The 26,222-nt window shown below is 35.1% G+C and overlaps 6 protein-coding genes across 6 annotated transcripts; 4 read left to right on the plus strand and 2 right to left on the minus strand.

The window, feature by feature from the left end:
* Nucleotides 1–1,463: 1,463 nt before the first annotated feature.
* On the plus strand, nt 1,464–2,688 carry LOC106305590. Its single transcript, XM_013741946.1, has 3 exons — nt 1,464–1,525; nt 2,020–2,541; nt 2,627–2,688. Exons 2-3 carry the CDS (start codon nt 2,031–2,033, stop codon nt 2,644–2,646), a joined length of 531 nt encoding a protein of 176 aa, XP_013597400.1. The 5' UTR covers nt 1,464–1,525; nt 2,020–2,030; the 3' UTR covers nt 2,647–2,688.
* Nucleotides 2,689–3,070: 382 nt separating this feature from the next.
* LOC106302663 (glutathione S-transferase T3-like) lies at nt 3,071–3,983 on the plus strand. The gene is made up of 2 exons (XM_013739125.1): nt 3,071–3,887; nt 3,979–3,983. Exons 1-2 carry the CDS (start codon nt 3,071–3,073, stop codon nt 3,981–3,983), a joined length of 822 nt encoding a protein of 273 aa, XP_013594579.1.
* Nucleotides 3,984–4,650: 667 nt separating this feature from the next.
* Nucleotides 4,651–6,183, plus strand: LOC106302665. Its single transcript, XM_013739126.1, has 3 exons — nt 4,651–4,705; nt 5,098–5,595; nt 6,128–6,183. Exons 1-3 carry the CDS (start codon nt 4,651–4,653, stop codon nt 6,181–6,183), a joined length of 609 nt encoding a protein of 202 aa, XP_013594580.1.
* Nucleotides 6,184–15,486: 9,303 nt separating this feature from the next.
* LOC106306945 (probable plastid-lipid-associated protein 6, chloroplastic) lies at nt 15,487–16,899 on the plus strand. Its single transcript, XM_013743751.1, has 4 exons — nt 15,487–15,837; nt 15,915–16,151; nt 16,353–16,479; nt 16,561–16,899. Exons 1-4 carry the CDS (start codon nt 15,595–15,597, stop codon nt 16,773–16,775), a joined length of 822 nt encoding a protein of 273 aa, XP_013599205.1. The 5' UTR covers nt 15,487–15,594; the 3' UTR covers nt 16,776–16,899.
* A 218-nt stretch (nt 16,900–17,117) lies between these two features.
* LOC106306946 (60S ribosomal protein L36a) lies at nt 17,118–18,500 on the minus strand. The gene is made up of 4 exons (XM_013743752.1): nt 18,368–18,500; nt 17,775–17,954; nt 17,468–17,542; nt 17,118–17,362 (listed from the first exon to the last, which is right to left on the minus strand). The coding sequence occupies exons 1-4, from the start codon at nt 18,368–18,370 to the stop codon at nt 17,303–17,305; spliced, it is 318 nt and encodes a 105-aa protein (XP_013599206.1). The 5' UTR covers nt 18,371–18,500; the 3' UTR covers nt 17,118–17,302.
* A 4,916-nt stretch (nt 18,501–23,416) lies between these two features.
* Nucleotides 23,417–24,774, minus strand: LOC106305336 (CRIB domain-containing protein RIC5). The gene is made up of 5 exons (XM_013741716.1): nt 24,719–24,774; nt 24,557–24,628; nt 24,270–24,348; nt 24,077–24,177; nt 23,417–23,986 (listed from the first exon to the last, which is right to left on the minus strand). Exons 3-5 carry the CDS (start codon nt 24,313–24,315, stop codon nt 23,582–23,584), a joined length of 552 nt encoding a protein of 183 aa, XP_013597170.1. The 5' UTR covers nt 24,316–24,348; nt 24,557–24,628; nt 24,719–24,774; the 3' UTR covers nt 23,417–23,581.
* Nucleotides 24,775–26,222: the final 1,448 nt, after the last annotated feature.

The raw sequence follows: 26,222 nt of genomic DNA on the forward strand, positions 1-26,222 counted from the left end.
CTGAAGCATTGAAGTTTTTATATTGGTTAATGTTTAATATATATATACGTGTATAAGTTTCCAACATGGATATGATTTCTCGATTGCATACGATTCTGCGTTTATATACGAGTCCATATTTGCTTGGAGATCTTTAAAATTAATGTATACCACAAAAGTAATGGAAAAAGATTGTGCCATTACACTAAAAAAAAAAAAGATTGTGCCATTTGTAACATATTTGTCTCAGAAGAGTAAATGTCGCTAATTGCAAACAAAAAAACAAGAAGTAACTACTTAATCTAAATTTGCATACTAAGCAAATAAATAATTGTACATACTTGTTAGCAAAAAAATATGCTATGGATCATTCTTATAGAAGATTATGTCTCTATGGTTTCATAAATTCGATGCATAAATATAGAAATAGCATCTTATTCCCAATTTGCTATTTGAGCACCGACAACCCGGAGGTAGATTGGGGGGCGTTTTGTGATAACAAATCATAGATAATTGTGTAGGACATACAATTAAGATCACTCAATTTTCATTGGACAAGGCTTTGATTAGATCATAACTATACTTAGTGTACGATATATATTTAGATCAATTAATAACAGTATTAGAAACAACAAAATAAGCAAATAAATCCAATAAACAAGCTTTTATGAGTTGCTAATCCGCATAACATCGATTAGGCCAAAATGCGATGAATAATTATTCAAGTGGGGAGTTTCTATCCATCTTGTCTTCATCTTCAGAGAAGTGGATGGGCCATCCTTGGTAATCTTGTTGTAAGTTGGATCAACATAATGTGGGAATCAGTATGGCCAATCAGTTGTCTCCACGTCAGAGTTTACATTTCTTGTAGTCAATCGTGGTCATGCAACCCCCAACAAACAAGTCATCAAATGCCCATCGAAGCATCCAATTCCGAAAGAAAACTCTAGATTTGTAAATGGTTTCCTGTTACCTGAGTATGATTCTTTACTAATAATAGTCAAAGGGTTTGGTTAGAATATTTCCTTAGACCATGATTATCGCATAAGCGATCCTTAGGTTTTTGTTTTTTTTTCTTTCTTTTTTTTTTTGTTTTCTTAGAAAAAAAAAATTAAAAATAAGCCAATCGCGGGACGCCACGTGTCAGTGGGACCCGCAAACAGTGCCAAAACCCCCCAATTACCGATCCTTATTTGGTGATTTCTGGAAGTGGTTTTTAAAATTTTTGTGAGATCCACGCGTCAGTGGGACCTACATTTTGTCAAAAAACTCTCTAAGACCATCCGCAACGGGGTCCGTGCGTGATCCTTAGCGAGTCCGTGGCATTATTAAAATAATATACGAGCCGATAAAGGGAAGGATTAGTCCGTAACTAAGGATTAAACGGACTTGATCCTTAGCGACGTGTCATAACCTGAGTGGTCCGGTCGGTTTTCGTCTTTGCTCTATCAAAAAAAAATTAAAACATTTGCGACCGAAGCGGAGAAAAAAAATAGCTCTCGACGAAAAGCGATTTGTGGCAATTTCGATCCGTCCCGAGACCAAGGTAAATCTTTCGATTCTCTTGCAGATTTATGGATTAGGATAAGGTTCGATGTTGTTTTCCTCTCAATCGGTTTGGTTTTGTGTTTTCAATCGACGGGTTTGATAACTATTTTGGGGATTCAATTTTTTTTTTGAAATTAGGGTTTCAAAGAAAATTTTTTCCAGTCGATTTGGGGTTAAAGGTCGTTTGTAGTTAGGGTTTGATTACGTTCGATGTTGTTTTCCTCTCAATCGGTTGGGTTTTTGTGTTTTCAATCGACCGGGTTTGATAACGATATTGGGATTTCAAAAAAAAATTTTCACTCGATTTGGGGTTTAAGGTCGTTTGTAGTTAGGCTTTGATAACGATTTTGGTTTTCAATCCCATTTTAGCACTTGTTACTAGCGTTTTGTACTTATTGGTTTCAAAGAAGTTGAATGTACTTAAGAGTCATGTAGATTATATGTTCATTCAATGCTTGTTTCAATTGATTTCGGTTACATGATTTATTTCAGGTTTACGAAGAATGGGACAAGATTATTCATACAGCCAGCCTTCTTCATCAGATGAGTACGACATAACCTCACTTATTCAAGCTGAAGCTGAACTGTACGGGGATGAAGCTGAGAGTAACTACCATATTGCTGAGCCGCTTCAGTACCAACCTCAACCCAAGTGTGACGAAGGAATCCTGAGGATATGCTACTGTGATGGTGACCCTGTTGTTGCAATATCTTCCACGGCTAAAGATCCAGGGAGAAGGTACTTCACCTGCCCAAATGTCGGTGATGGGGACTGCCACATTTGGAAATGGTGGGACGTGCCTATTACGGAGGAGATGCGTGAGTTTCAGACACAACTTAGGCAGCTTAAGGATCAAGGTTTTGAGTGTGAGCAGAAGCTGGTAAAGCTACAAAAGACTGTTTGTGAGTTATCTAAGAAGAAATTGGGGCTTATTACAAATGCCTTTGCAATGGAAGTTTGTCTAGTGGTCTCTGCAGTAGTGTTTTTAGGTTTGGCGGTCATGTATATGTCTGGTAAGTTACTCTCTTGTGCTTTTGGGTTGGTCTTTATGCATTTTTGTTAAAAAAATTGTGACTGTTTGATCTCATGTTGTTACAGGAAGAGCTTCAAAGAAGTAAAAGCGAGTGTCTAAAACCTCGAGAGTGTCCGTATAATAAGGTACGATACTACTATTTCCTAGTTATAGTTGTGTATGACTATTGCTTTGTATTACATAAAACGTATAGTAGTGTAAAAAATTGAAAAATTAAAATCTAAAACTAAAAAAAAAAAATTTGAAAGTCTATTTTCTTTGAAAGTATTTGCGTTTAAATGCTTGTTGTTTTGCTTTCCACTTCCTACCGCCTCAGATGTGATTGTTTTAAATGTTTTAGAACGTTATGAACTCGGTTTTAGTCTGATTTGATAGGTGTTTAATGCAACTAGTTTGCTTTCTACCTTCCTAACTGCTCGGTTTTCATTGACTTAAATGTTTTTTACTTGAAGTGCGCCTACTTAAGGATATGTATTATTGTGAGAGTGACACACAACACTTCTCTAACCATGGATAAGAACACTAGTTATGTTAATCTACTGTTTACTCAATCTCAATCTTCAGTTGACCTTGATTCACCTGAACCTTTTTGGTTCGGTAGCCAAGGTTCTGAGGAGCCTGTTGTCGAGCCTGTTATCGAGTCTGGTGGGAAGGAGAGGAGGAAATGGTCTCTGGAGGAGGATAAAATACTTATTGGTGCTTGGCTTAACACCAGTAAGGATGCGGTGGTGAGAAATGAGCAGAAATCTGGACAGTTCTGGAAGAGGATTGTTGCCTACTACAACGCAAGTCCTCACCTCGTTGGGACAAAACCTAGAGAGCTTGGTCAGTGCAAGCAGAGGTGGGCTAGGATTAACGAGCAAATCTCCAAGTTCGTTGGGTGCTATGATGCGGCTCTGAGGGAGCAGAGAAGTGGTCAAAATGATGATGATGTGATGAAAGCTGCACTAGACTACTTCTACAATGATCACGGTTACAATTTCAGTCTGGAACATGGATGGAGGGAGCTTAGGCACGACCAGAAATGGTGCTCAACCTATCTGTCTAATCACGGTGGTAAGGAGAAGCGCAAACAAGTACTGGAGGTTGAGACAGAAGACGAAGGGGGAGAACCAGAGGCTAGACCCGTGGGCGTCAAGGCTGCTAAAGCTGCTTCTAAGAGGAAGAAGAGTGGTAAAGAAGAGGAGTTGTCACAGATTCAGTCCATCATGGCAGTGAAAGAAAAACTCTCTAAACAGAAACTGCTTAAACGTTTACTTGGCAAAAAAGAGCCACTCACTGAGATGAAAACATCTCTTAAACTCAAACTTATGTCTGAGATGTTGGGTAGTTTTGTTACTCGTTTGTTTAGTTTATCTCATCTCGTTTGTTTGTATTGTTTAGTGCTTATAAATGTTGCCTTTTTCTGTTGTTTCAGGTTGAGCAGTAGGACATGTGAAGGCACGGGTGCTGCAAGAAAAAGGTGTTTTGTTGTCTAGCTTCATGTGAGCCAACTCACGGGTTCTACTGTATCACTCTATGTTCTATAAAAGTTCACGGCTGGAGGATGTTTTTATTGCTACCTATCTCGTTTGTTTACTCTCAAATAGTTCTTCTTTCCTTTCATTTGCGGTTGATACTACTCGAAGGTGTTGTAATATTTTGCTACCAAGGTGTTGCAATATTTTCCTACTACTCGAACTTGCAACAAGTTGTAATCAGATTTGAGGTAACACAAGCTGCTTCACTTATTAGGTAACACAAGCATTTCTCCTTTACCAATCTGTTATAGAAACTATATAGCTTGAATTACTGAATTTTGGAACTTTTTTTGGTTTCAAGGAGGGATACCTAAAAATGTCATCATCTTCATCCGATGAAGTCGAAGAAAGACTGGAAGAAATTTTCGAAGAAATCGTCGAAGATACATACAATGAAATAGTCCAGTCCCAAACCAATAAGCAAAGGAGACGAGCTTAGATAGAACGAAACCGTGAAGCATGACACAACCGTTTATGGAATGACTAATTCAGCGAAGATTCTACATTCTCTACACAATTATTCAGACGTCGTTTCCGCATGAATAAGGAATTATTTATGCGTATTGTCGATGGCCTCTCAGAGAACGTTCCATTCTTTCAACAAAGAAGAGATGCAACCGGCAGGTTAGGCCTTTCTCCACTACAAAAATATACGGCAGCTATTCGTCTGCTTGCTTATGGTGATGCGGCTGACACGGTAGACGAATATCTCCGACTTGGTGAAAGCACGACACTTTCGTGTTTACATCATTTCACTGATGGAATAATACAGTTATTTGGAGATGAGTATCTACGAAGACCCACACCAGAGGATCTTCAACGACTGCTCGATATTGGAGAGAAACGCGGGTTTCCTGGGATGGTAGGAAGCATTGACTGTATGCATTGGGAGTGGAAGAATTGCCCAACCGCTTGGAAAGGGCAGTACGCATGTGGATCAGCTAAACCGACAATTGTCTTAGAGGCTGTGGCTTCACAAGATCTTTGGATATGACACGCTTTTTTTGGTCCTCCAGGTACCTTAAACGATATTAATGCCCTCGATCGGTCTTCTGTTTTTGATGACATTTTCCAAGGCCGAGCTCCCAGGTTAGAGTACGTGGTCAACGGACACATGTATAAGTTGGCTTACTACCTCACAGACGGTATATATCCCAAATGGTCAACATTTATCCAATCGATCTCACACCCACAAGGTCCTAAAGTAGAGTTATTTGCTAGAATGCAAGAAGCAACCAGAAAAGATGTGGAACGGGCTTTTGGAGTTTTGCAAGCTCGATTTGCGATTGTGAAAAACCCCGCTCTTTCATTGGACAAAGCAAAGATAGGCAAGATTATGAGAGCATGTATCATACTACACAATATGATTGTTGAAAATGAACGAGATGGATACATTCGGTACGATATATCTGAATTTGAAGACGGAGACGTCACCAGAAGTTCACGGGTCGAAACCGAGAGGCTTACAAATATCGCTAATATGCTCGGCATTCGGGAAGATGTTCACGATAAGCGTTTACATCAACTATTGAAAAATGATTTAATTGAAAATATTTGGAACAAATTTGGTGATTGAAAAATAATAAATATTATATCTTTTTATTTAATCATGGAATAGATAAAAATAAATTTTTCAGTTTAAAAAAAATAAATTATTTTTTTATTCCTAAGGACTTCAAATTGAAGTACACCATTGGACATAACAAAAGTACGAAGATACTTACCTATTCAAAAAAAAAATTAGTTTTATATTGCTAAGGACTCAATTAAGAGTAACACCATTGCGGGTGCCCTAAGGACCTCGGGATGTTGATGCTCTTATACCCTGATTTCCGGGTATCTGCTTGGTTAGTGATAAAGAAATGATACCTTATTTAAAAAGTAATGGTTAGAACCTAGAACCTGTATGTGTGTATAGATTAATTAGCACGAATGCTTAGAGACAGATATATGGTTGGAAACCATTAAAGATGTCACAAGTTGCCATTAAACTAGTTGATTAAAGTTATAATAAGTCAGATAACAATTTATTGTGAATTTTCACAGCAAGCCAGTTTGAAGACGTTCTCGCTATTATCCTGCAATCAACAGGGCGATGTTGATACAACTCTGATCACATAAACGAATGTATCACTATAATAATCTTATAGTGAAGTTAATAGATGAAATGGTATTGTTAAGAGTTTAAGACTTCGGACGATGTTGAGACAACTCTGATCAATAAATATAATTCTGAACCACGTATTATGAAATATGACACGCGTTCGACCTTCATACAACCACTTGTCAATTCATTTTTATAGTTCTGAACCATGTTCGAAAACTGCGTTAGGCCCTACGCGTGTGGCATACAAGGGCCTAGCGATTTATTGAAAAAACGGAAAAAAATCGGAGAATGCGCGGAGAGAAATTTTTTATACTTTTGTATGTATTATACGGTATTGTATGTATAATACTACATTTTATACATATAATACAAAAAAAATTACAAAACATGTTTAGGAAAGATACAACATTGATACTAAAAATCATAGATTTATAAATATAATACATCATTAATACATAATAATACAAAAAGTTTGTATAATACATGTTTTATCATAAAACCCATTTAAAGCCCAGTCAAATTCTCTCATCTCACGTCAATAATAAAAAATAAAAGAACCAAAAAGAGACACGTCAATTTTGTAAACCTCCCACATCGCTTTTTTTTTTTTAACATCTTAACTTTATTGATATCAAATCAATGTAAGATATTACATGAATCATAAATTACATAAAACATGTTAATAAAAACTTTTAACAGAGATAGCAGTAACACGATGCTTCCTAACGCATTCGTAGGACAGACTGACTCGCTAGTTTTCTTCCGCTTCGTTCTTGGTCTTATAAGATCTTTCTTGTGGCACTCAATTTTTATGAGTAAATGCATTTTTTCTCTATAAAGATCATTGGATGCGATCCATCTGTTACATCGCAATCCCTTCCAGACACTCCCGCTGCAGGAGATAACATGCTTTGTTGTAACTATCCATGGCATTGAAATTCTTTTGCTTTGAACCCAATAAAGTCATATCTTCAATTTGTTTTGTTGTAAAAACATCTTTGGACTCCTTACTTTTGTGGACAATGACTCATCGATCACCACCATTATAGAACTCCGAAGAATTCCCACTTGGTGATTCTCCAGAATCATTAACATGACAATCACCCTATCACATGAATAGACAAGACGTCCAGGAGATGATTGTCCCAATCGTCTCTTCAATATCCATATGATGCACGACATACACTTTCTCTTATTTGACCATGGCGGTTTCCAATACCAGATTACAAATTTAATCCAATGATTCTCAATCGATAACTCGAGAGTAATAAGAAAACCGCACCCAAAGGTCGGACAAGAACACTCCCAAGGGGAGAAAACAACAACGCCAACATTGACGTGGATCATAGTCGATAACAATAGGAGAAAAATCAGTGTAGATGTCGCTACCGGTTATACGAACCGATCAGCCTCGCCATGATTCGAAAATAATGAAAGGAGGATTTGATGTCGAGTGAAGAATTTCAACCTAGACAACAAAGATGGGCACAAAACCATCAGAGATGCGCGTGTAGAAAACATAGGAACAGGAAAACAAGAGAATCCGGCGGTTAAAACCGCCGGAAGAACACCAAATAAGCGGTTGAGGAAGGCTTGTGTCTGTTCGTGAAATTGATCGCACTCAGATGGTGCAAATGACGAAGGAATTCAACTAGTATAAATAAAAAATGAGTTACACTACACAGGCTTCAATTAAGCCAAAGCCCATCGTTGTGACTGGGCTTAAGTTAATTGAGTCAAAATAGTCGGTTATTAATCCAATTTAAAGCGCATAACATGATTGTGCGGGAGCTTATTTAAGTGCCGATTAGTTAAGCCGAGTTGGTCAAAATCGTAGCGGCTGACCTCCGCTTAGCGTTTTAGCGGCCGCAAATGCGGCTACGCGGTAGCGTTTTTGAACATGGGTTCTGAACCACGTATTTTGATTATTATTATTTTTTGTCAACGATTATTATTTTGCTCATAAATGAAACTCGACCCAGAATACGAAAACTTATGATTTATTTATCTAAACATGTGACGACTCTATTGGACAGGCATGTGTGAGTTAAAACCAACGTGGTAGCAGTTGGCAAGTCTAGGCTATGAGTCAAACTCGTTCATTTCTTATCAACCAAGGTTGTGAATGAAAGGGCAACAAGTGCAGTTCTCCCACAATACATTCACCATTCACGTTTTTCTGTTTGCAAAAGTAGTTTAAGCGGAAGATCTGCATGCAATTCAATATTTTTGTCTTTTTGTGAAAAAACCAGAAAATCTGCATGCAGATCTCATCCGCTAACATTTGGTGGTGTTGATCTGTTTTTTTGTATAATAAATAATTTTGTTACAAACACATAACTTTAAATTATATTTATCTGATTTTATAAATAATGTATAATGATTAGCTCAAACTATATAGTTTACACTAATAATGTTTGTATTGTTTTAAAATTATAAGCATGACGTTCAATCGCCGACAAAACACATTTTCAAAAGAAGAAGATATAAATCTTCCTACATAAATATCAATAAGGGTAAGTAGTTAGTATTTTTTTTTATGTTTTAAAATAGTTAATATATAGGTAAATGGTTGAAATTTTGTAAATCTATTGAGAGAAGACAATTTTAAATGAAATTTTAACCGAGAACGTGTATTTATTGAGTTGTACGATCAAATAATTTTCATGACTAATTACTGTTTCAAATATCTTACACCCACTGGTAGAGAGTTTCCCGGTGGTAAATTTAACCAAAAGTTCAATATTTGTGTAACCTACCGGTTCTTTCAAGAAAATCTTGATCACCTAAAAAAAATAAAAGAACTATAAATATCTTATAAAACATTTACAGGCATTTCGGCCGATCCTATAACATCTAAGATATTTGTTTAGATATCTAGGTGTAATTTTTATTGTTTTAATATATGATCTATAGTTTTGAACTGATTTTGTCATTCATAAGTTATAATAAATTATTTGATCGGTTTGATCTGCTTCTCTCCTGCACGATCCGTTTTATCTGCACTTGTCCCACTTGATCTGCACTTGTCCCACTTGATCTGCTTGATCTGTCCCACTTGAACTGATTTTACCATTCGAAGCCCAAGCTTTTTTTTTTGTCAACTTTAACATTTCATTATAGCCCACGATAATCAGAGCACAACTTTTAAACATACACGCGTTACAACTGTACAAACCCCAAAGTCCACGTGTATGGACAAGAACAAAAGTTTAAACACGTGTTGAGAAAAAGACATGCAATCTCGAAAAGCTAGCTCCGGTGACTTCAGCCATTTTCGCCGGCGAGATTACCCAGCCAATACAGTGCTTCAATCTTCTTTTCCCAACTTTATTCACCATTAACTGTACTCATGTTTATCTCTTCCGCCATTAGCCATGTTCTTGAGACAAAGATCCTTGCGAACACCGATTGTAAATTCTGGGAAGACTTGAACAACTTTGAGCAGACCCTATATTGGACCATCTCCATAAAAGATGCCAATTTTACTGAATCTCTCTGTAGCTGATCAAGATAAATCCAAAAACTCAATCTTTCTTTACGTTTGAGAAACTTTCTCCAAGAACATATAGAGAGGAGAAAGAATTATACTCATAGAAAAGGAGATCGAGGGTGATCGGAAAAGAGGAGAGCTCCAACTCAGTCGCATGGGATAGAGATTTGGTGACGGAAGGGGCGAAATCCGCTAATCGGAATTCAAAGATCCGCTAACTGGAAAACCTAGATCCGCTAATCGGAAGACAGACTATCGATCTGACGATCGAACATAGTTTACAGACAAAAAACAAAAAGATTTAGTGACCGGCAGCAAGAGAGCCACCGGCCACTGGAAACGAAACTTTGTTTTTGTGACTCTTAGAGAGAGGTCGGAGAAATTATCAAGAGAGAGACGGATTGGCTCTTATCAACCAAGCTATCAGGATAATTCATTTCAATATACAAGTTTAGAGTTTGGTTAAGAAAAGACTAATTAAACATATCAGCTATATATTTGGGCACACACATATTAGTTATATGTTTTCTGAAAAACAATCAGAAATTATTAACTTTTATTTACAAAAAAAGATCTAGTAAATAAAATTGACCCATTTTACAAACATAGCATATGACAAAAGTTCTAAATAACAGAATGATGATTAATCTCTCGGATCTTGATAAATCTCAATCGTTAGAAAATGATAGTGAAATAGAGAATGTCTCAAATTAACAGACAAATTTCCTTATATGTTCAATATTGTAAAGTACTAAAATTTCTTTATGTAATAATTTGAACTAGTTGATGGTCATATATATACCTAACAATTTTAATATCTATTTTTATACAAATGTGAAATTATTAAATTAGATATAAATTTTAAATTAATATTAAAAGTAAGATTCATACCGGTAATCGATATATTAAATTATGTTCTTTTGTTTAATAGTTTTATTTATGAGAAGTAGATTTTAGACCAAAATTTTTTCAATAATAATAATAATCAAATTAGGAAAATTGGATTATTAAATTAACACTTGCTATATTTTAATCCGTGTTTCGGAAGCGCGGATTTTTTGAATATAAACAAAGTTGAATATGAATAAGTATTTTGAAATTGTTATAAATTTATGTTACAAAATCTTATTATATTGAAAAGCGAATGTATTTAACACTATATAATTTATGAATTATTTTATTTAAGATTGTTGTATGTACACTTTTATGTAACTATTTTTAGATCTGCCATATTATCCGCACCCGAGAAACCAAACCAAAATTGACTTGAAAATACAAGTTTGGTTCGGATCTGGGTCCAAAGTAAAATACCTATTCGTTATTTTTTTTTGGGATCCGCGGCTCTAGGTTTGAGTCTGGATCCTGCTCGAGACTCAACCCGGTACCTAAAATACTTAAAATGTTTTGTGTATATTAGGTATATTATGTATTACGAAATTTTAAAAGTTTTGTTTTTGGTTTTAGGTATAGTTTCGGGTTTTTAATAAAATTTCAAATGTAAAAAATATATTTTTGGGTATTTGTTTGGGTTTTCGAGTATTTTTTAGTTTTCGGATACTTTGATTTTTTGGGTCATAAATATCCAGACCCATTACGTATTTGAAAATTTTGAAATACCTGGTTGGGTCTAAATGTCTAGGACCTAAAAAATCCAGACCCAAAAGAAATCAATCCGTACCTGACCCCAAGACCCGAATTCACAGGTCTACTCTCTCTCTCAGTATATTTTGTGTGCATTTTATAAGAGTTATATTTGTTTAGTTGGTAAGACTTAAGATTTACTTGGCAGATTTTTGGATAATTTAATTGTATAGATTTATATGGTTTTCAATAGTTTTTAAATTTTTCATAAATAGCAAATGTTTTTTATAAATACTATTTATAAAGATCAATTTAAAATATTTGGAGAAAAATATATCACATGAAATGTGGGCTAATAACATAATTTAGTTAAAAGTATTTAAAATATTATATAGTTGAATTAATTAATGATATGACCAAAAATTAATTATACATGGATCAAACCATCTATATGTGAGATGGCATGAAAATCTATATATGTAAAACTATATTGATGATTAATTAATTAACAGAGACAAATTTATAGTTAATTTGATTGATTACAAAATTAGTTTGTTAGATACCAAAATTGTAAGAGTAAATATTAGTAAAAATTATATTTTATTAATATTGATATATATCTTTACTGATTAAGGTAAATATTGTTAGAGAAATATATGGTAACATATTGGTAGTCTTTATTTAAAATAAGATCAAAATATTAGTAGTCTAATGAAATGGTGCAACAATCTTTTATAAATAGATTTTTCAGAAATGTTTTCTTTTAATTGTATAGATTGTATTTGTAGACAAAAAAAAAGTTCAACTGGCATTGAAATGATTATAAACAATCACAACCCATAAAACATTAACAAAATAACAACAAGGACACAAAATAATAAATTACAAAATATCATCTTTTTTCTCTTAGATTACATCTATTGTATTTTTATTATTTGTCAAAATTTTAATGTTATTCAATGTTTTATCCTAGTTTTTTCATGCTTTCCATATATATATTTAGTTAATTATCATTTTGTCTTTTATATAAAATTTATTATTTTGGTTTTAAATATATCATTTTGATAATATTTGTGATTTTACGGATCAAAACATAATTTTATGTTTGTCATATACAAATACAAATTGAATTATTTTAGGTTAGGAATATGATTTTTTAATTTTAAAAATATATAAAATATTACCACAAGCATACAAATTATATTTTACGACATTAATTTTCAATGATTCTTTACCTTTAATCTTAACTTAATATTGTAATAATCTGTATTTTGATCAATATTTATAATAAAAACATTAATATTCCATTAAAATCATAAAATAAATATAAGATATATTATCTGTAGAATTTTTAATATATATATATCTATTTATTAGTTAAATATCCTAAATATCATGATATATATATATATATATATATATATATTTATTTATTTATTTATTTATTTATTTTTATTTTTTTTTTAAAACTTTAAATAGTAATATTAATTATACTAATGATTTATCCTAAAATCGAAGAAAAATGACAAATCTTAAATATCATGATATATATATATATATATATTAAATAATAGGATAGAAAATAATAATAATAGCATAGATAATATATTAATTAAAATACTGACCCATACTAAAATTATGGAGAACATAAATCAACAAAAAATATCTATTGTGAATATCTATTTATTAGTTAAATATCCTAAATATCATGATATATATATATATATTAAAATAAATTTTAAATAATATTATTAATTTTTTTTTTGACATCAAATAATATTATTAATTAAATTAATGATTTACTTTAAAATGATGGAGAATTTTAAATATCATGATGAATATATATTAAATAACATTATAGATAGCAATATTAATAGTATAGATAATAATCTACTCTATTAAAACTGTAATACAAAATATTACTTACCTAATTTTAATTGATTTCTTAAATCTTCTTCATTCCCTTTTTAAACTAATTTTAACCACTTCATATATTGTCTTTTCGAAATAATTCGACATCATTTATTACACAAATATGAAACATAACTTATCTATTTTGGATGTTTTATTATATCTTTTACATTCTTTTTCCACTCTTTCAAACTACTTTATTAACTATATTTACCATTAAAAAATCGGCGTCATTTATTTTACGTGTTAACGATTAAAAATTCACATGTTTGAATGAAATTGTTCTATCAGTGGTAAGAATTCAAATCGTTTAACAAAGAGTTTTTTTTTGCTTACATAATTAGTTAGACATGGACATTCAGGTATACGTTCGGATACATATCAGTTTTTCGGGTATCAAGTTTTTTGGATTTTAAAATTAAACTACATTTTTATATTGTAAATTTCCAAACGGGATTCGAATCGGATTCTTCGGGTCCGAGTAGATTCGTTGGAACCTAAAAATATATAAATGACATAAATCTATATGTTTAAAATATCATTAAATAATTTATAAAAAATAAAAACCAATTTCATGCGGACGCGCGGATAAATCTCTAGTATTGATTAAACTAAATGATTCATCCTAAAATTATGGAGAAAGTCATAAATTAGCAAAATTTCTTAAATAATAGTATAAATTTCAAAAGTTAGGTATATTAATTCCGTAATTTCAATTTAGAACCATTCAAAAAAATTTGTCCAAGAGTTATTTATATTAATTTCATAAATTCAATTTAGAACCATTGTTTGTCAAAAAAAATATTAAAAGATTTTATTTAGTGATTGCGAGACTAGATAAATTTTTAAGAAATTTCATATGATAAAACGAAAATATAGCACATAAGGATCAAAATGATCATAAATATAGCACATAAGGGTCAAAATGACCAAAATATTTCATTAAAAAGTAAATAAACATGAGGAAATTTCTTGTTTACCACTTTCTTTATACAATTATTCATGATTACCACCACTAAATAGATATTTTCAAAAATATCTTTTTCATTAAGCAGCAAAAGATTCTTATACATTTGTTCTCTATATATAGAATAAATAATTATTTAAATAAATAAAAACAATAATAATAAAAATTATGTTTTCGAATTATACTTTTTCAAATTCAAAATTTTTTATAAATTTTTTTTTTTGAAATTTCTTTTTGAAAATCGAAAATTATTTTTATAACTTTTTAATTATTTATTTATATATTTATTAGAATCCTAAATTTCACATTCCAAAAACTTACCTCACCCCTCAACTCTAAACCTTAAATCTAGATTAGTTAAACCTAAGATTATAAATGTTTTGTATCCTTCATTAAAAGTAAAGGTAAAAGTGATAGTGTCAACATGAAAAATAGTAATATGAATATGGTCTTTTCGGCAATTTTCCAATAAAACATTGATATCAATAATATTAACTAATCTAAATGTAGTGCTTAGATTTAAGATTTTTTATAAGAAACTTTAGTATTAAAAAATTTATAGAAAAATTTTGGATTTCAAAATAATATTTTGAAAAATAAAAAAATTCGAAAACTTAACATAAAAAAGTTTGAATTGCAAAACATATATATTATTCGAAAATAATAAAAACAGCTTTATTTTTATTTGTTTAAATAATTATTTATATTTATATTTATATATCGAAAAATAATAAAAAACATTTTTTATTAGAATAGTATTTTAATTTTTTAATGAAACATATTTTATTTTTTATTTTTTATGTGCTCCTTTAAAAAAAACTTATTTTAGGTGATTTACCTTTAATTTAAGAAGAAGAAGAAGAAGGGCCTACTTGACAGCTTCTCAAAGCTCATTCTTCAGCGATGGAGCCCATTTACTTAGTAAGTCTCAAAACGAAGCTTTCATTGAAGATTGAGCTAAAAACCTGTCCGAGAGTAAATCGAAAAACCAAAAGAGTCAAAAATATGTTATTTACTCTATTTTATATATTAATGGCATCTCTGAGTACAGAATTTAATAAGATCTTAGGTTTAATGTGGTTTAGTCTCAGGTTTATTATTTCTTATAAACCGGTGACAAACTCACCGCCGAAATATAAGAACGCCGAAATGTAAGAACGCGATTGGTTATCTCCCTTTTTTTGCCTTCTTTTTTTTTTTTGAGAGAGAGAAAACAGTACACAGAAATGAATAAGAAAAAAAAAAAAAAGTAATGCTAGACTGCTAAACCAAAACGAAGGTTTCGAAGAATGTAATGTGAATGCGAGTCTGATACCATTTTGTAGATAGAAAACGTGACAGCTTGCGCGCTCCACTCGTGTCGCTTCGCAAATCACATGACATACTAATAATAAACGAGAGGCAAAAGATTTCTCCCTCCTCCTCCTCTAGAAAACATCTCTAACTTTTCTCCCATGGCGGCTTCTTCTGCTCTCTCCTCACCAGCGCTTCTCTCCAACAACCGCTCTCCTCCGTCATGCGGCTCCGTCAGATGCTCGATGTCCTCCTCGCCGGCTCTCATCGCTACTCCCAGATCGTCTCGTTTGCGCTTCACTATACCTGAGAGGAGAAGCCTCGTCGTGAAATCAACCGTCGGCGAGGTCTCCTTCCGCGAACCGGAGACATCGGGAATGGAATCGCTGAAACTCAAATTACTGGTGAGTCAGAGAAGACGTAATCTTTAGATTGGAAGAATCTAAATTGCGAGTATGATGTGTGGTTATGTGGTGTGCAGAGCGTGGTTTCGGGTTTGAACAGAGGACTTGTGGCGAGTGTAGATGATCTACAAAGTGCTGAGGCCGCTGCTAAATTACTTGAAGCCGCTGGTGGGCCCGTGGATCTAACCAATGATCTTGACAAACTCCAAGGGAAATGGAGGCTGCTGTATAGCAGCGCCTTCTCTTCTCGCTCTTTGGGTGGTAGCCGTCCTGGACTCCCCACTGGTCGCTTGATTCCCGTCACTCTTGGCCAGGTATTATGCTCTTTGAGTCTGTGTTTTTGTGCATGTCATTACTTGAAGCTTCAACTGTGTGATGACCCAAGACTCTTCCTTTTTGGCATAAGTTTTGAGTTGTGATGAGCCAAGACTCTAGCTTTTTGGCAATGTCACCTTCCTTGACTAGAAAGATTGAAGTTATTTTCTAATACATATAGTCTCTATTGAAAACTGTAGGTGTTTCAGAGGATTGATGTGTTTAGCAAAGATTTCGATAACATAGCCCAAGTGGAGATAGGAGCTCCATGGCCGTTTCCGCCTCTGGAAGCCACTGCCACATTGGCTCACAAATTCGAACTCTTAGGTTTCCCTCTCTGCCCTTATGTTTTCTGGCATTGTATATTGTAGATTAGTGATGTGTTAAGACTCTTAATGGGGAGAACAGGTACATGCAAGATCAAGATCACATTTGAGAAAACAACTGTCAAGACATCGGGAAACTTAGCACAGATTCCTCCGTTTGAGATCCCAAGGCTTCCCGACAGTTTCAGGCCACCGTCAAACCCTGGAACTGGAGATTTTGAAGTCACCTATGTTGATGAGAACATGCGCATAACTCGTGGGGATAGAGGTGAACTTAGGGTATTTGTCATTGCTTAAGCTCAAAGGATGTTTGACATGTAAAGATTTAAGTACTTTCCTGCCTGTTGTAGCCAGCCTTATGACCCCCATGAGTTTTGTACACATCGTTTGAACGTTGATTATAGAAGTATTTTATAATGAAGTGAATGTCAATCATGCTTAGTGAAACCAAAACTATATGATTCAATACATAGAATTAACATAAGCTAAAATTAGACAATTTTGTTCAAGTTCAAGGGGGTTTTTGATTAATTTATGTTCTGCTACGACCAGCACATGAGTTTAGTACAAATGGAAGTATTTTACAATGAAATAAGTATCGTGTCTTGTGTAATGAAATCATCGATTAAAAACTGGACGTTAAGTTTTACTTTGATTGTATTGACTGATGAGTGCAAAGATAAAAAGAAAAACCATATCTTGATGATACAAAATATTAGAGTCAACAAGCAAGGATGAGAAACAATCTTATACGAGAGCTAAAACAGATGAAATCAAGATCCAACGAAGTACAAAACTTGTAAAAAGCTCAAGACGAGACCAGCTTAGAAAAGTGATGTTCCCTTTCCCTTCTTGTCTCCACCGATCTCAAAATGCTTGCACCTCTGAAGAATCAAAGAGAAAAAGGATCGACACCATGTAAGAACAACTACCAAGTCTCAAATCTGGTAAAACAGGAATTGATGTAATGAAGTACTGTTGGTTATTACCTTGATCGAGTGCTGAGAGAAGTGCTTGCAGGTTTGGCACTGAAGCCTCAAGACAATCTTCTTCGTGGTCTTAGCCTGTTCAATTATATAATACAGGAATGAGTCTCAGCCCAAAATATTGATTCTATTGGGTGTTTTGACTCTCACTTAGGTACAGAGCTAAAGATAAGTTCAGTAGCTAACAATACAAGCTAAATAGTTCCCTACATTAGAGTTAAGGATAGCTAATACTCAGTCAATCAATTTAACTAACTGGGCTTAATTCAAATAGAGAAACAATAAGTAAAAGGAAGTGGTGATTGTATACCTTCTTGTGGAAGACAGGCTTAGTCTGACCACCATAACCGGATTGTTTACGGTCATAACGACGCTTTCCTTGGGCAGCAAGACTGTCTTTACCCTTCTTGTATTGGGTAACCTTGTGCAAGGTATGCTTCTTGCATTCCTTGTTCTTGCAGTATGTCTTCTTTGTCTTGGGAATGTTCACCTTTCAATTACACAAACACAAAAAAAAACATCTTCAGCACAACTGAGCACAGGAAATCATTTCGACACATACAAAATCAAAAGACATATGAGGTCAATACAAAAGTTTTTAAGAAATGAAGATCTTTCTATCAGAGTCAACTGAAATAGAACCAATAATTAGAAAAAAAATTAACGTTCAAAAACCAAGACAGCAAAGAAAGAAACTAGCAATAACTATTTCACGACAAAAGCATCTTCAAATAGTTTTGTCAGAGAGAAAACCTAAAACCATAGATCTGAGAAAAAAAACAATCAACCTATCTACCATGTCTAATTCTTCCTCACAAGACTTAATCCAAACTTATCAGAAACCAAAGCGAGTTCCTCAGCTAATATAAAATCAAATCGAAAGGGAAGGGAAGAAAACGTTACCATTTTCGCTCCTCTGAAATCTCCGGTGAAGCGTGTTGTGCCGTCGTCTGCTAGCCAACGTAGGATAAGGTTAAAGAAACAGAATTTATAGTAAGCTTTTCAGAAACCCTAAAACCTTAAAATGTGAAACGGTGACTTTAGGCCTCCAGTAACTTCAAGGCCCATATTTATTATAACGACTTTGGGCTTTACATAGGGTGTCAAGTAGGATAACTAAAGCTTTTGTTGCGGGTTTCACAAAAACCGGGAACTAATCAAGAACAGTTAAAGCTAAGTGCTCGCAGATCAATCACAAAACTCACGGATGCATGTTTTAGGGGCCACTTTAACGGGGTTGGGTTAACCCGCCGAAATCCACTAAGGGACGAGTTGAATGGGATGGGTTGGTTGGCTTTAATACTCCTAGTTGGAGTTTATCATTTTAGAACCAAAAATGTGTTTCATCATGGGTAAGTCTATCGTGGACGGTGTCGGGGTGAATTTACATCTTCATCAAGGTCCATTAGAGATTGAACTAGATTCATATTGGTAGGAAGTTCTAGGCTTCATCTTTCTATAAATAAGGAGCTACCTCCTTATGAGAAATGATCTTCTCCTTTTCTTAGACTTTAAAGAACATATTTTTATAGAAATTTTGTATTCTAAGGTTCAGTTTACCTTTGTAATCATCTTTGTAATGAACCTTTTAATCAATGAAATCTCTTTTATGTTCTTTTTCCATTTGATTTCATTTCAAGATTTCTCCTAACCCTCAAGAATTAATCTAATCATTCAACTTAGATTCTTTTATTGTATTGATTCAACACACATCACCAGCATAAACACCATTTTTGGATCAAACAGTTGGCACTAGAAGGAGGGGACTAAGGAGAACTATCTACAAATCATATCAAACTTGAGAGAATCCTAAATCTATATTCATCTTCGGTTTCTAAATAAATAAATAAAAAAAAAAGCTTGGCTTTTGATTTCACAAAAGACCCACCAACGAGTCCAAGATTCTGGGCTTGCCGTCTCATCCTTCGGCTCGTAGAGATTGCAGCAAAGCTCAATACTTGATCTCGGCGGCGATGGCTATCTCATGGTGCTTCAGTCTCGATTTGCCGGTGAAACTTCTAGCAGGGCCGGGCCTGAAAAATATTGGCCCACAAGCAAAAAAATATTTTTGGCCCTTTTATTTCATAAAAACAGTGAAAATATTGAAAAAAACGGTCGGGAGATTTGATCCCGGGTCCATTTCCGCACTGAGAGTAAATTTACCAGTAGAACTACATGATCTCTTTGTTTATTATTGGCCCTTAAAACATATATATTTTTTTTCGGGCCCCAAGCACATGCTTGATGGGCTTCTATTCAGGCCCGACCCTGACTTCTAGTACTGATTGAGCTTCTTTCCAGTCCGTGAAGAAAGCAGTGACGATGAACCAAATCATCTCGTCACTTTGTTGTCTCTTCACTGTGGCAACCGCTCATCTGACTTCGACGCCAACGAGGAGCTTTCGTGGAGAGGTCTGAGATCAATCGAAGTAGAGGCGTCAATCAAACGGTTCTGTCGAGAGGAGGTGGCGTCCCCGAGGTCGCAGTCGCCGACAAGCCGACGAGTTGTCTGAACGGAGAGCTCAAGCTTAAGGCTCGCCGCCGGTGAGGTCTTCTCGGACGGGAAGCTTGTGCCCACTCGACGCACATATCTAACCACGAGTTTGATCTCATCCAATGCTACCTACGGCTCGATCATGAAGGGGCATGGTCATGCCGGACATGGTCTTAGCGGAGAGCATCGCACCAAGCTCCAAGTTATGTTCAAGCTCCAAGCTCTGTTCAAGCTCCAAGCTCTGATCAAGCTCCAAGCCCAAGCTCGTCATGTTGATGAGATGACCTTCGTTGCCAAGATCAGCTCTTAGCTTTGTCGGGAGAAAGTCTTGAGCTTCAGAGACTCTGTTCTTCAGACAGAACATGTTCACAAGAGACCCAAGCGTGACCTTATCTGGCTCAAAAACAAATTTTAGTATCTGAAAGAGATGGCGTAGATTGAATCAGCTTCAGTTACTTGATCTCTCTCTCACGTCTCCATCACAAGAAGCTGATCACTCAAGCTTTCTGTTTACACTTGAGTGGGTCGCGATAAAGGTCGAGCTCTGCTGAGTGTTTGGGGTCAGATATCTCGTTCGGTAATGGTCCTGTGCGACTCGTTCTTGTTCTCGACAGTTTATGCGTCTTCAAAGCTCAAGACTTGGTTGACAATTGCTTGAAAAAATTGCAACACGGATCACAAGCTTGTTCTTGGAAGAGCTCACGAGCTTGATCTCGTCCAATGCTATCTACGGCTCGTTTTTTTGTGCGTAACCTCATCAACCTCTTGCCTCAACGTCACAAAACTGCACGACTTGAGAGAAGAACATGAAGAATCTCATGCGCTTGTTTCTTCTCCACCTCAAAGATAAGTGCCTATAAACCTTTATAAGATAACTACCTTCAATTGCTCCATCGTTTGCAATCAAACACAACCTGTGCATACTGCATAATAATTAAGCAGTTATTATCATCATATGCAACTTGTGAAGCGTTGAGTAAAACAAGTTTTGTCACTTACTTATCAATTATACAAAACTTAATTATCTCTTTTGGTTAACCTTGAGCTGATCATCATCATGTTTTTATTTTGTGAGACAGAGTCAACTACCATTGTTGAACCAAAAAGAAATATCAGAACCGGGAGTATCTATGAGACAGAGTCAACCTCGTCACAAGAGACGTCCGGAGGCTCAAGACGAAACCTTCTCGTCATATCTATGATCTCTGCAATCAAGAAGCAGACAGTGACCCGCGTCAAGAATGACGAGCTCAGATCTTCACAACGAGTTTGCCGCAACCGGCACAAGCTCTAGACAAACCCATTTTGAGTTCGGCTTGGATAAAGAGATAACTACACCATCTCATTGATCTCACGAAACCTCTTCAAAGCTGGACGTACACGCCAACAACAATCTCGGCACAAGACTTTGGGGCCGATTATGATGGTTCAGAGAAAAAGAGAATCAACGTGCGGCTGCTGACGTCATGTTCTCACGCTTCAGGAGACGAGCTCAAATTCTTTGAAGTGGCACGAGACATGTGTTTGTGTTCGTAGTCTCAGCACACCAGTGAAGTCATGGCAGTCTAGTTCTAATCTCGGCAGTGCGCGCAGACCAACAAGACTCGACATGCCGACTCCACCATTCCATCAGCACATGGATATCGCAACAGCTCCGCGATGATTCGATTGTGACAGTTCGACATGCCGACTCCACCATTCCATCAGCACATGGATCGCAACAGCTCCGCGATGATTCGATTGTGACAGTTCGTCCATGGCGGTACGTTCATGGTGATGTCTATGGCGACTTGTTCTTGGCAGTTAGTCGATCGACGCTTTATCCATGGCTACTTGCTCCGGTGGTTCAAAACACTGTCTTCACAGATCGTTCACGCAACCATCCCGGAGTAAGAAGTCTGATCGGAATCAGAAGTATGTCGATGACAGCTCGCCCGAGACGGTCCGTCTATGACACTTCATTCATGGCAACCTAACCATGACGGCCCGTTCATGACAATCATCTGCGACATGGGTATGTGCCTAGTTCATTGTCTCATAAACCCTTTTCGTAAACTTCGCAGAGGTCGATTTCATCTCTCCCTACGAACTTGGGGGGGCTTACTGTTGGGGGTGGATTACATTCTCATCAAGGCCCATTAGACATTGAACTAGACTCATATTGCTAGGAAGCCCTAAGCTTCATCTTTCTATAAATAAGGAACTACCTCCTTATGAGAAATGATCTTCTCATTTTCTTAGACTTTAAAGAACATATTTTCATAGAGATTTTGTATTATAAGGTTCACTTGTCTTTTGTAATCATCTTTGTAATGAACCTTTAATTAATGAAATCTCTTTTATGTTCTTTTTCCGTTTGATTTCATTTCAAGATTTCTCCTAAGCCTCAAGAATCTAATCATTCAACTTAGATTCTTTTATTGTATTGATTCAACAAACATCACCATCATAAACACTATTTTTGGATCAAAGAGACGGTGACCTGAATCTAGCTAAACGTGAACATCAGACGGACACATTACATAATATCTAACAATAATAATTTTAATCCAAAATATAAATGTTCGAGTCAAAGACTCAAATGCCATTTCAAGCAATGTCATTTTGAAAGTTCTTTTTTCATTCTTTTTTGACAACGCAATGTCATTTTGAAAGTTCTAATGAATCGTTTAAAGCCATGTACATTTATTCTAGATCAATCTTCTAATGTCATGTAAAGGATATGTATTCCTTACTTTTTTGTATCGTTTTTATTTCTTTGTTTCTGGAAACGATACAAAAGTAATAAAAAATCCATAAATGCAATACTATATGACAAAAAGAACATGCGAAAATATGTTAAAACATGTCCAAAAGTATTAAATTTTTGATTTAGCATATACTTTTACGGTTATCAGAATTATGTTGATGGTGTTATCAACATTGTTATCAACATAAAATTTACTAGTTCATGAATATTATCATGAAACTAATATTTGTTTATCTAGATTTAAATACATTATTCAGATATGTGATCATTTAATGGTGTCTCGTTTGTATACCTAATAATTATTTTAAACAAGTTTAAGTTTTAGTATCTAAACAGTTTTTTTGCTTTTGTGTTAAAAGCTTTGCAAAAAAGTCTTGCTTGACATTCAAAAAGAAGACTACCTAAGTCCATAACATATGTAAACTCAACAAACAATTCAAGTCTAATGATGTTAGACTCAATTCTTATACTAATAGAATAACACCTTTTGTTGAGTGAATCTGCGAACTAACCTCAGAAAAAAAAACTAGAAAGCGAATACTAGTTTCTTTTTTTTTTCTAAACAAAAAAAAATACTAGTATAACAAGATTTAAATCATTTCAAGAATCAAACACAATAGAAAGGTGACGGAATATTCTATAGAGCAACCAAAATCATTAAGCAAAAAGCATAAGTCACACATCCAGATTCATTATCATCATAGGGTTCTCTTTTCTTGTAAATCACTTGATAAAAACATTGGTCTTGTTATACAAATGCAACTCCAACAAAATGCAGATCAGAAAAGGAAAAGGTATGTAGATGATGAGAAGAAAAACAAAACCACCACTCTAGTCTAAACTTGATCAAGAAAAACTCTCCTTTTCTCACCTCTCATCTTCCTGTAGAACTTCCAAGACCCACACAAGGTAAAACCGCCCGCACAGATATATCTGTTTCTTTTGACTTTGCAGGTCCAGCAGATTGAGAAGGTTCTCCGCCTCGTCCTCCTCCACCTTTTGACCGTTTCTGCCTCGATTTTTTCTGTCCCAAGGACTGATCATTCTGTTGAGGTAAGTCTATCCCTGTACCTGACTCTGACCCTTCACCCGTGCTCTGCTCTCTCTGCTTACCCGTTCTGCGTTTTGATGGCCTCGTTGATCCGCCCACTCTTGATGGAGACTCTGAAGGTGAGTTGTTTGTGTTTGTAGATGATTTACGCCTCCCCTTGTTCTTTTGCTTCTCTTTCTTGTTGGAACTTCCTTTTGACTCCGCCACTGGAGACTTATACTCATGCATCTGCATATATAATCCAATGAAAAATATGAGCTTATCTACAACCAAAATATAATCTATATTAATATAGATAGTGTACGAGGTAATATGTACCCAGCTTGGGGTCGTAGCAGAGGGCCCTTCCCATCCTATATGAGCAACATGTTTGACATCGGTCGGGTTTCCAATCTGTATCTCTGGTTCCTTCTCATCTTCTGCATGCAACCATTTTTATAATCTTTGAGATTCTGTTCCATTTGTAACCATACATAATTACAAACACATATATTAATAAACGAAAACTCACCGAAGATACGAGCAATGTACCTCAACCCTTTTAAGAAACCCTTCATTGGTGAGGTAATCTTCAACTTGCAGATGCATACCTAAATTGCGCGTGAAGCAATCATAAACTTTTTCACAAATCGTTTTTTCTTAAATAGAAATTATGCTTCTTTTTGCTTACAATTCTCTATCCATGTTAATAACATGATTATACATAAGTTTATATAATGCAGAGATCGGTGCAAGATTTTTTCCGGGTAAATCCTACTATAAAATAAAACGCATAAGAAATTGATCAAATGAACTTACATGTTATGGGAGGAGATAAAACTCTATTAACAAAGAATTCGAATCATAAAGATTTCCAAGAGCTATGAGTTTCTGCGAATATAATAAACAACTAAGAACAAAAAAAACAATACTTGCGTAACGAAAACAAAGGACTATATATATAAGTTTAAATTAAATTACCTGGCTACAAACTTTAGAACGAAATGTGTGTTTCCAAATTGTTTCAATAAAAAATAAAATCAAAAGGCTTTTCTCTAATTCTTTTGTTATTTTCTTGTTTCGTGTTTTGTTATGTGTCAGCTAGCTGAAGAGGAAGGTAACGCAAGGAAAAAAAAAGTGAAACTTCAAAATGTGTCCAAAGGCTCTTTCTCTATTTCTTGTCTATTTCTTTTTTCTACACGTGCCTAATAGACACATGGCGGATGATTATTGGATGTAGAAGTTGTAAGTCAACGGATAACCAGAAGATTTACCCTTATTTTGGCGGTTTTCTTCAGTCCTATATTAAGGTTCTCCGAGTTACCTTACGGTCGTTTTTGCTGGCAAACGCGAGAGATGCGTTGGTTTCCAGGAAATGCTTAATAAGATTTAGGAAGTTGATCGGAACTTCCACCTAAATACTGAAATTGTTTGAGATATTACATTGAAACAAATTAAAAACACCAAGGGCATGTACACTTGCATGGTATAACACCGTATAGTCATAGTTTCATTAGATACTAAATACGAATGCATGTTGGTTTTAAGTTTAAACTTTATTAACTCTTTGCAGTATTAACGTTTCAACCACATACACTTTCGTTGTCAAACAAAAAATAAAAAATAAACCACTGTTAAAAATCATGGAGTGGATTGCCATTAACCAGGTTCGGTCCAAGACCGGCCCAATACCTAAAAGATGGAGAGACGGCCGAAGCCCTAGAGAAGGAGAGAGAGAGCCGACTTTAAGAGAGAGAGACAGCCACAAAGCTTGGAGAAAAGTAAACCCTTTCATTTTCCTAGTAGATGTAACCTTTCCATTATTATGTATTAGTAGTTTTCCTAATCCTAGTGAGTTTAGGTTCTGGATACTTTTCATTTATCTTTATCTTGTAATCCTTATATAAAAGAACCTCTATTGATCATTAATAACATAGAAATATTCAGTCTCTAAACTCTCTAATTACAACACGTTATCTGCACGATAGACTCCAAAACCCTGAGACAAAACCTAACCTAAAATCCGTCACACATAAACCCTAAAACAGGCGCAACTTAAAATCAATCTATCTCTCAAACCCCGATGAACCAGACGACGAGCCACATATCAAATTGAAGCTCTTGACGAGACGAATCCAGTAGCGCAAACCGTTCATCGATCCGATCTCAGACGCACCCACACTCGCAGAAACAATACTCGGCGCCGTCTTGGTCTTTTGGAACCCTAATTCCGAAAAACCCCAAATTGTTCTTGCTTGCGTTCCGGCTTACAAACACCCGATCAGATCCAGTCCTAAGGTGTTCATGATCCTAGACGACCTCACTTTCCAGTTCACATCACAGCCAGCTTGAGTTCCCAATCAACCCGCTCGCAAACTCAAGAAGAAGACGCGTCCGACGTCCTCGGCGCACATCCGCGACCAGACACCAAACCATCCGATCCCGATCAGACGTGTCTCGCCTCAGCACGCGACCGTTCCAGCTC

Source organism: Brassica oleracea, chromosome C7 (assembly GCF_000695525.1).
Source record: "Brassica oleracea var. oleracea cultivar TO1000 chromosome C7, BOL, whole genome shotgun sequence".
Lineage (NCBI taxonomy): Eukaryota > Viridiplantae > Streptophyta > Magnoliopsida > Brassicales > Brassicaceae > Brassica > Brassica oleracea.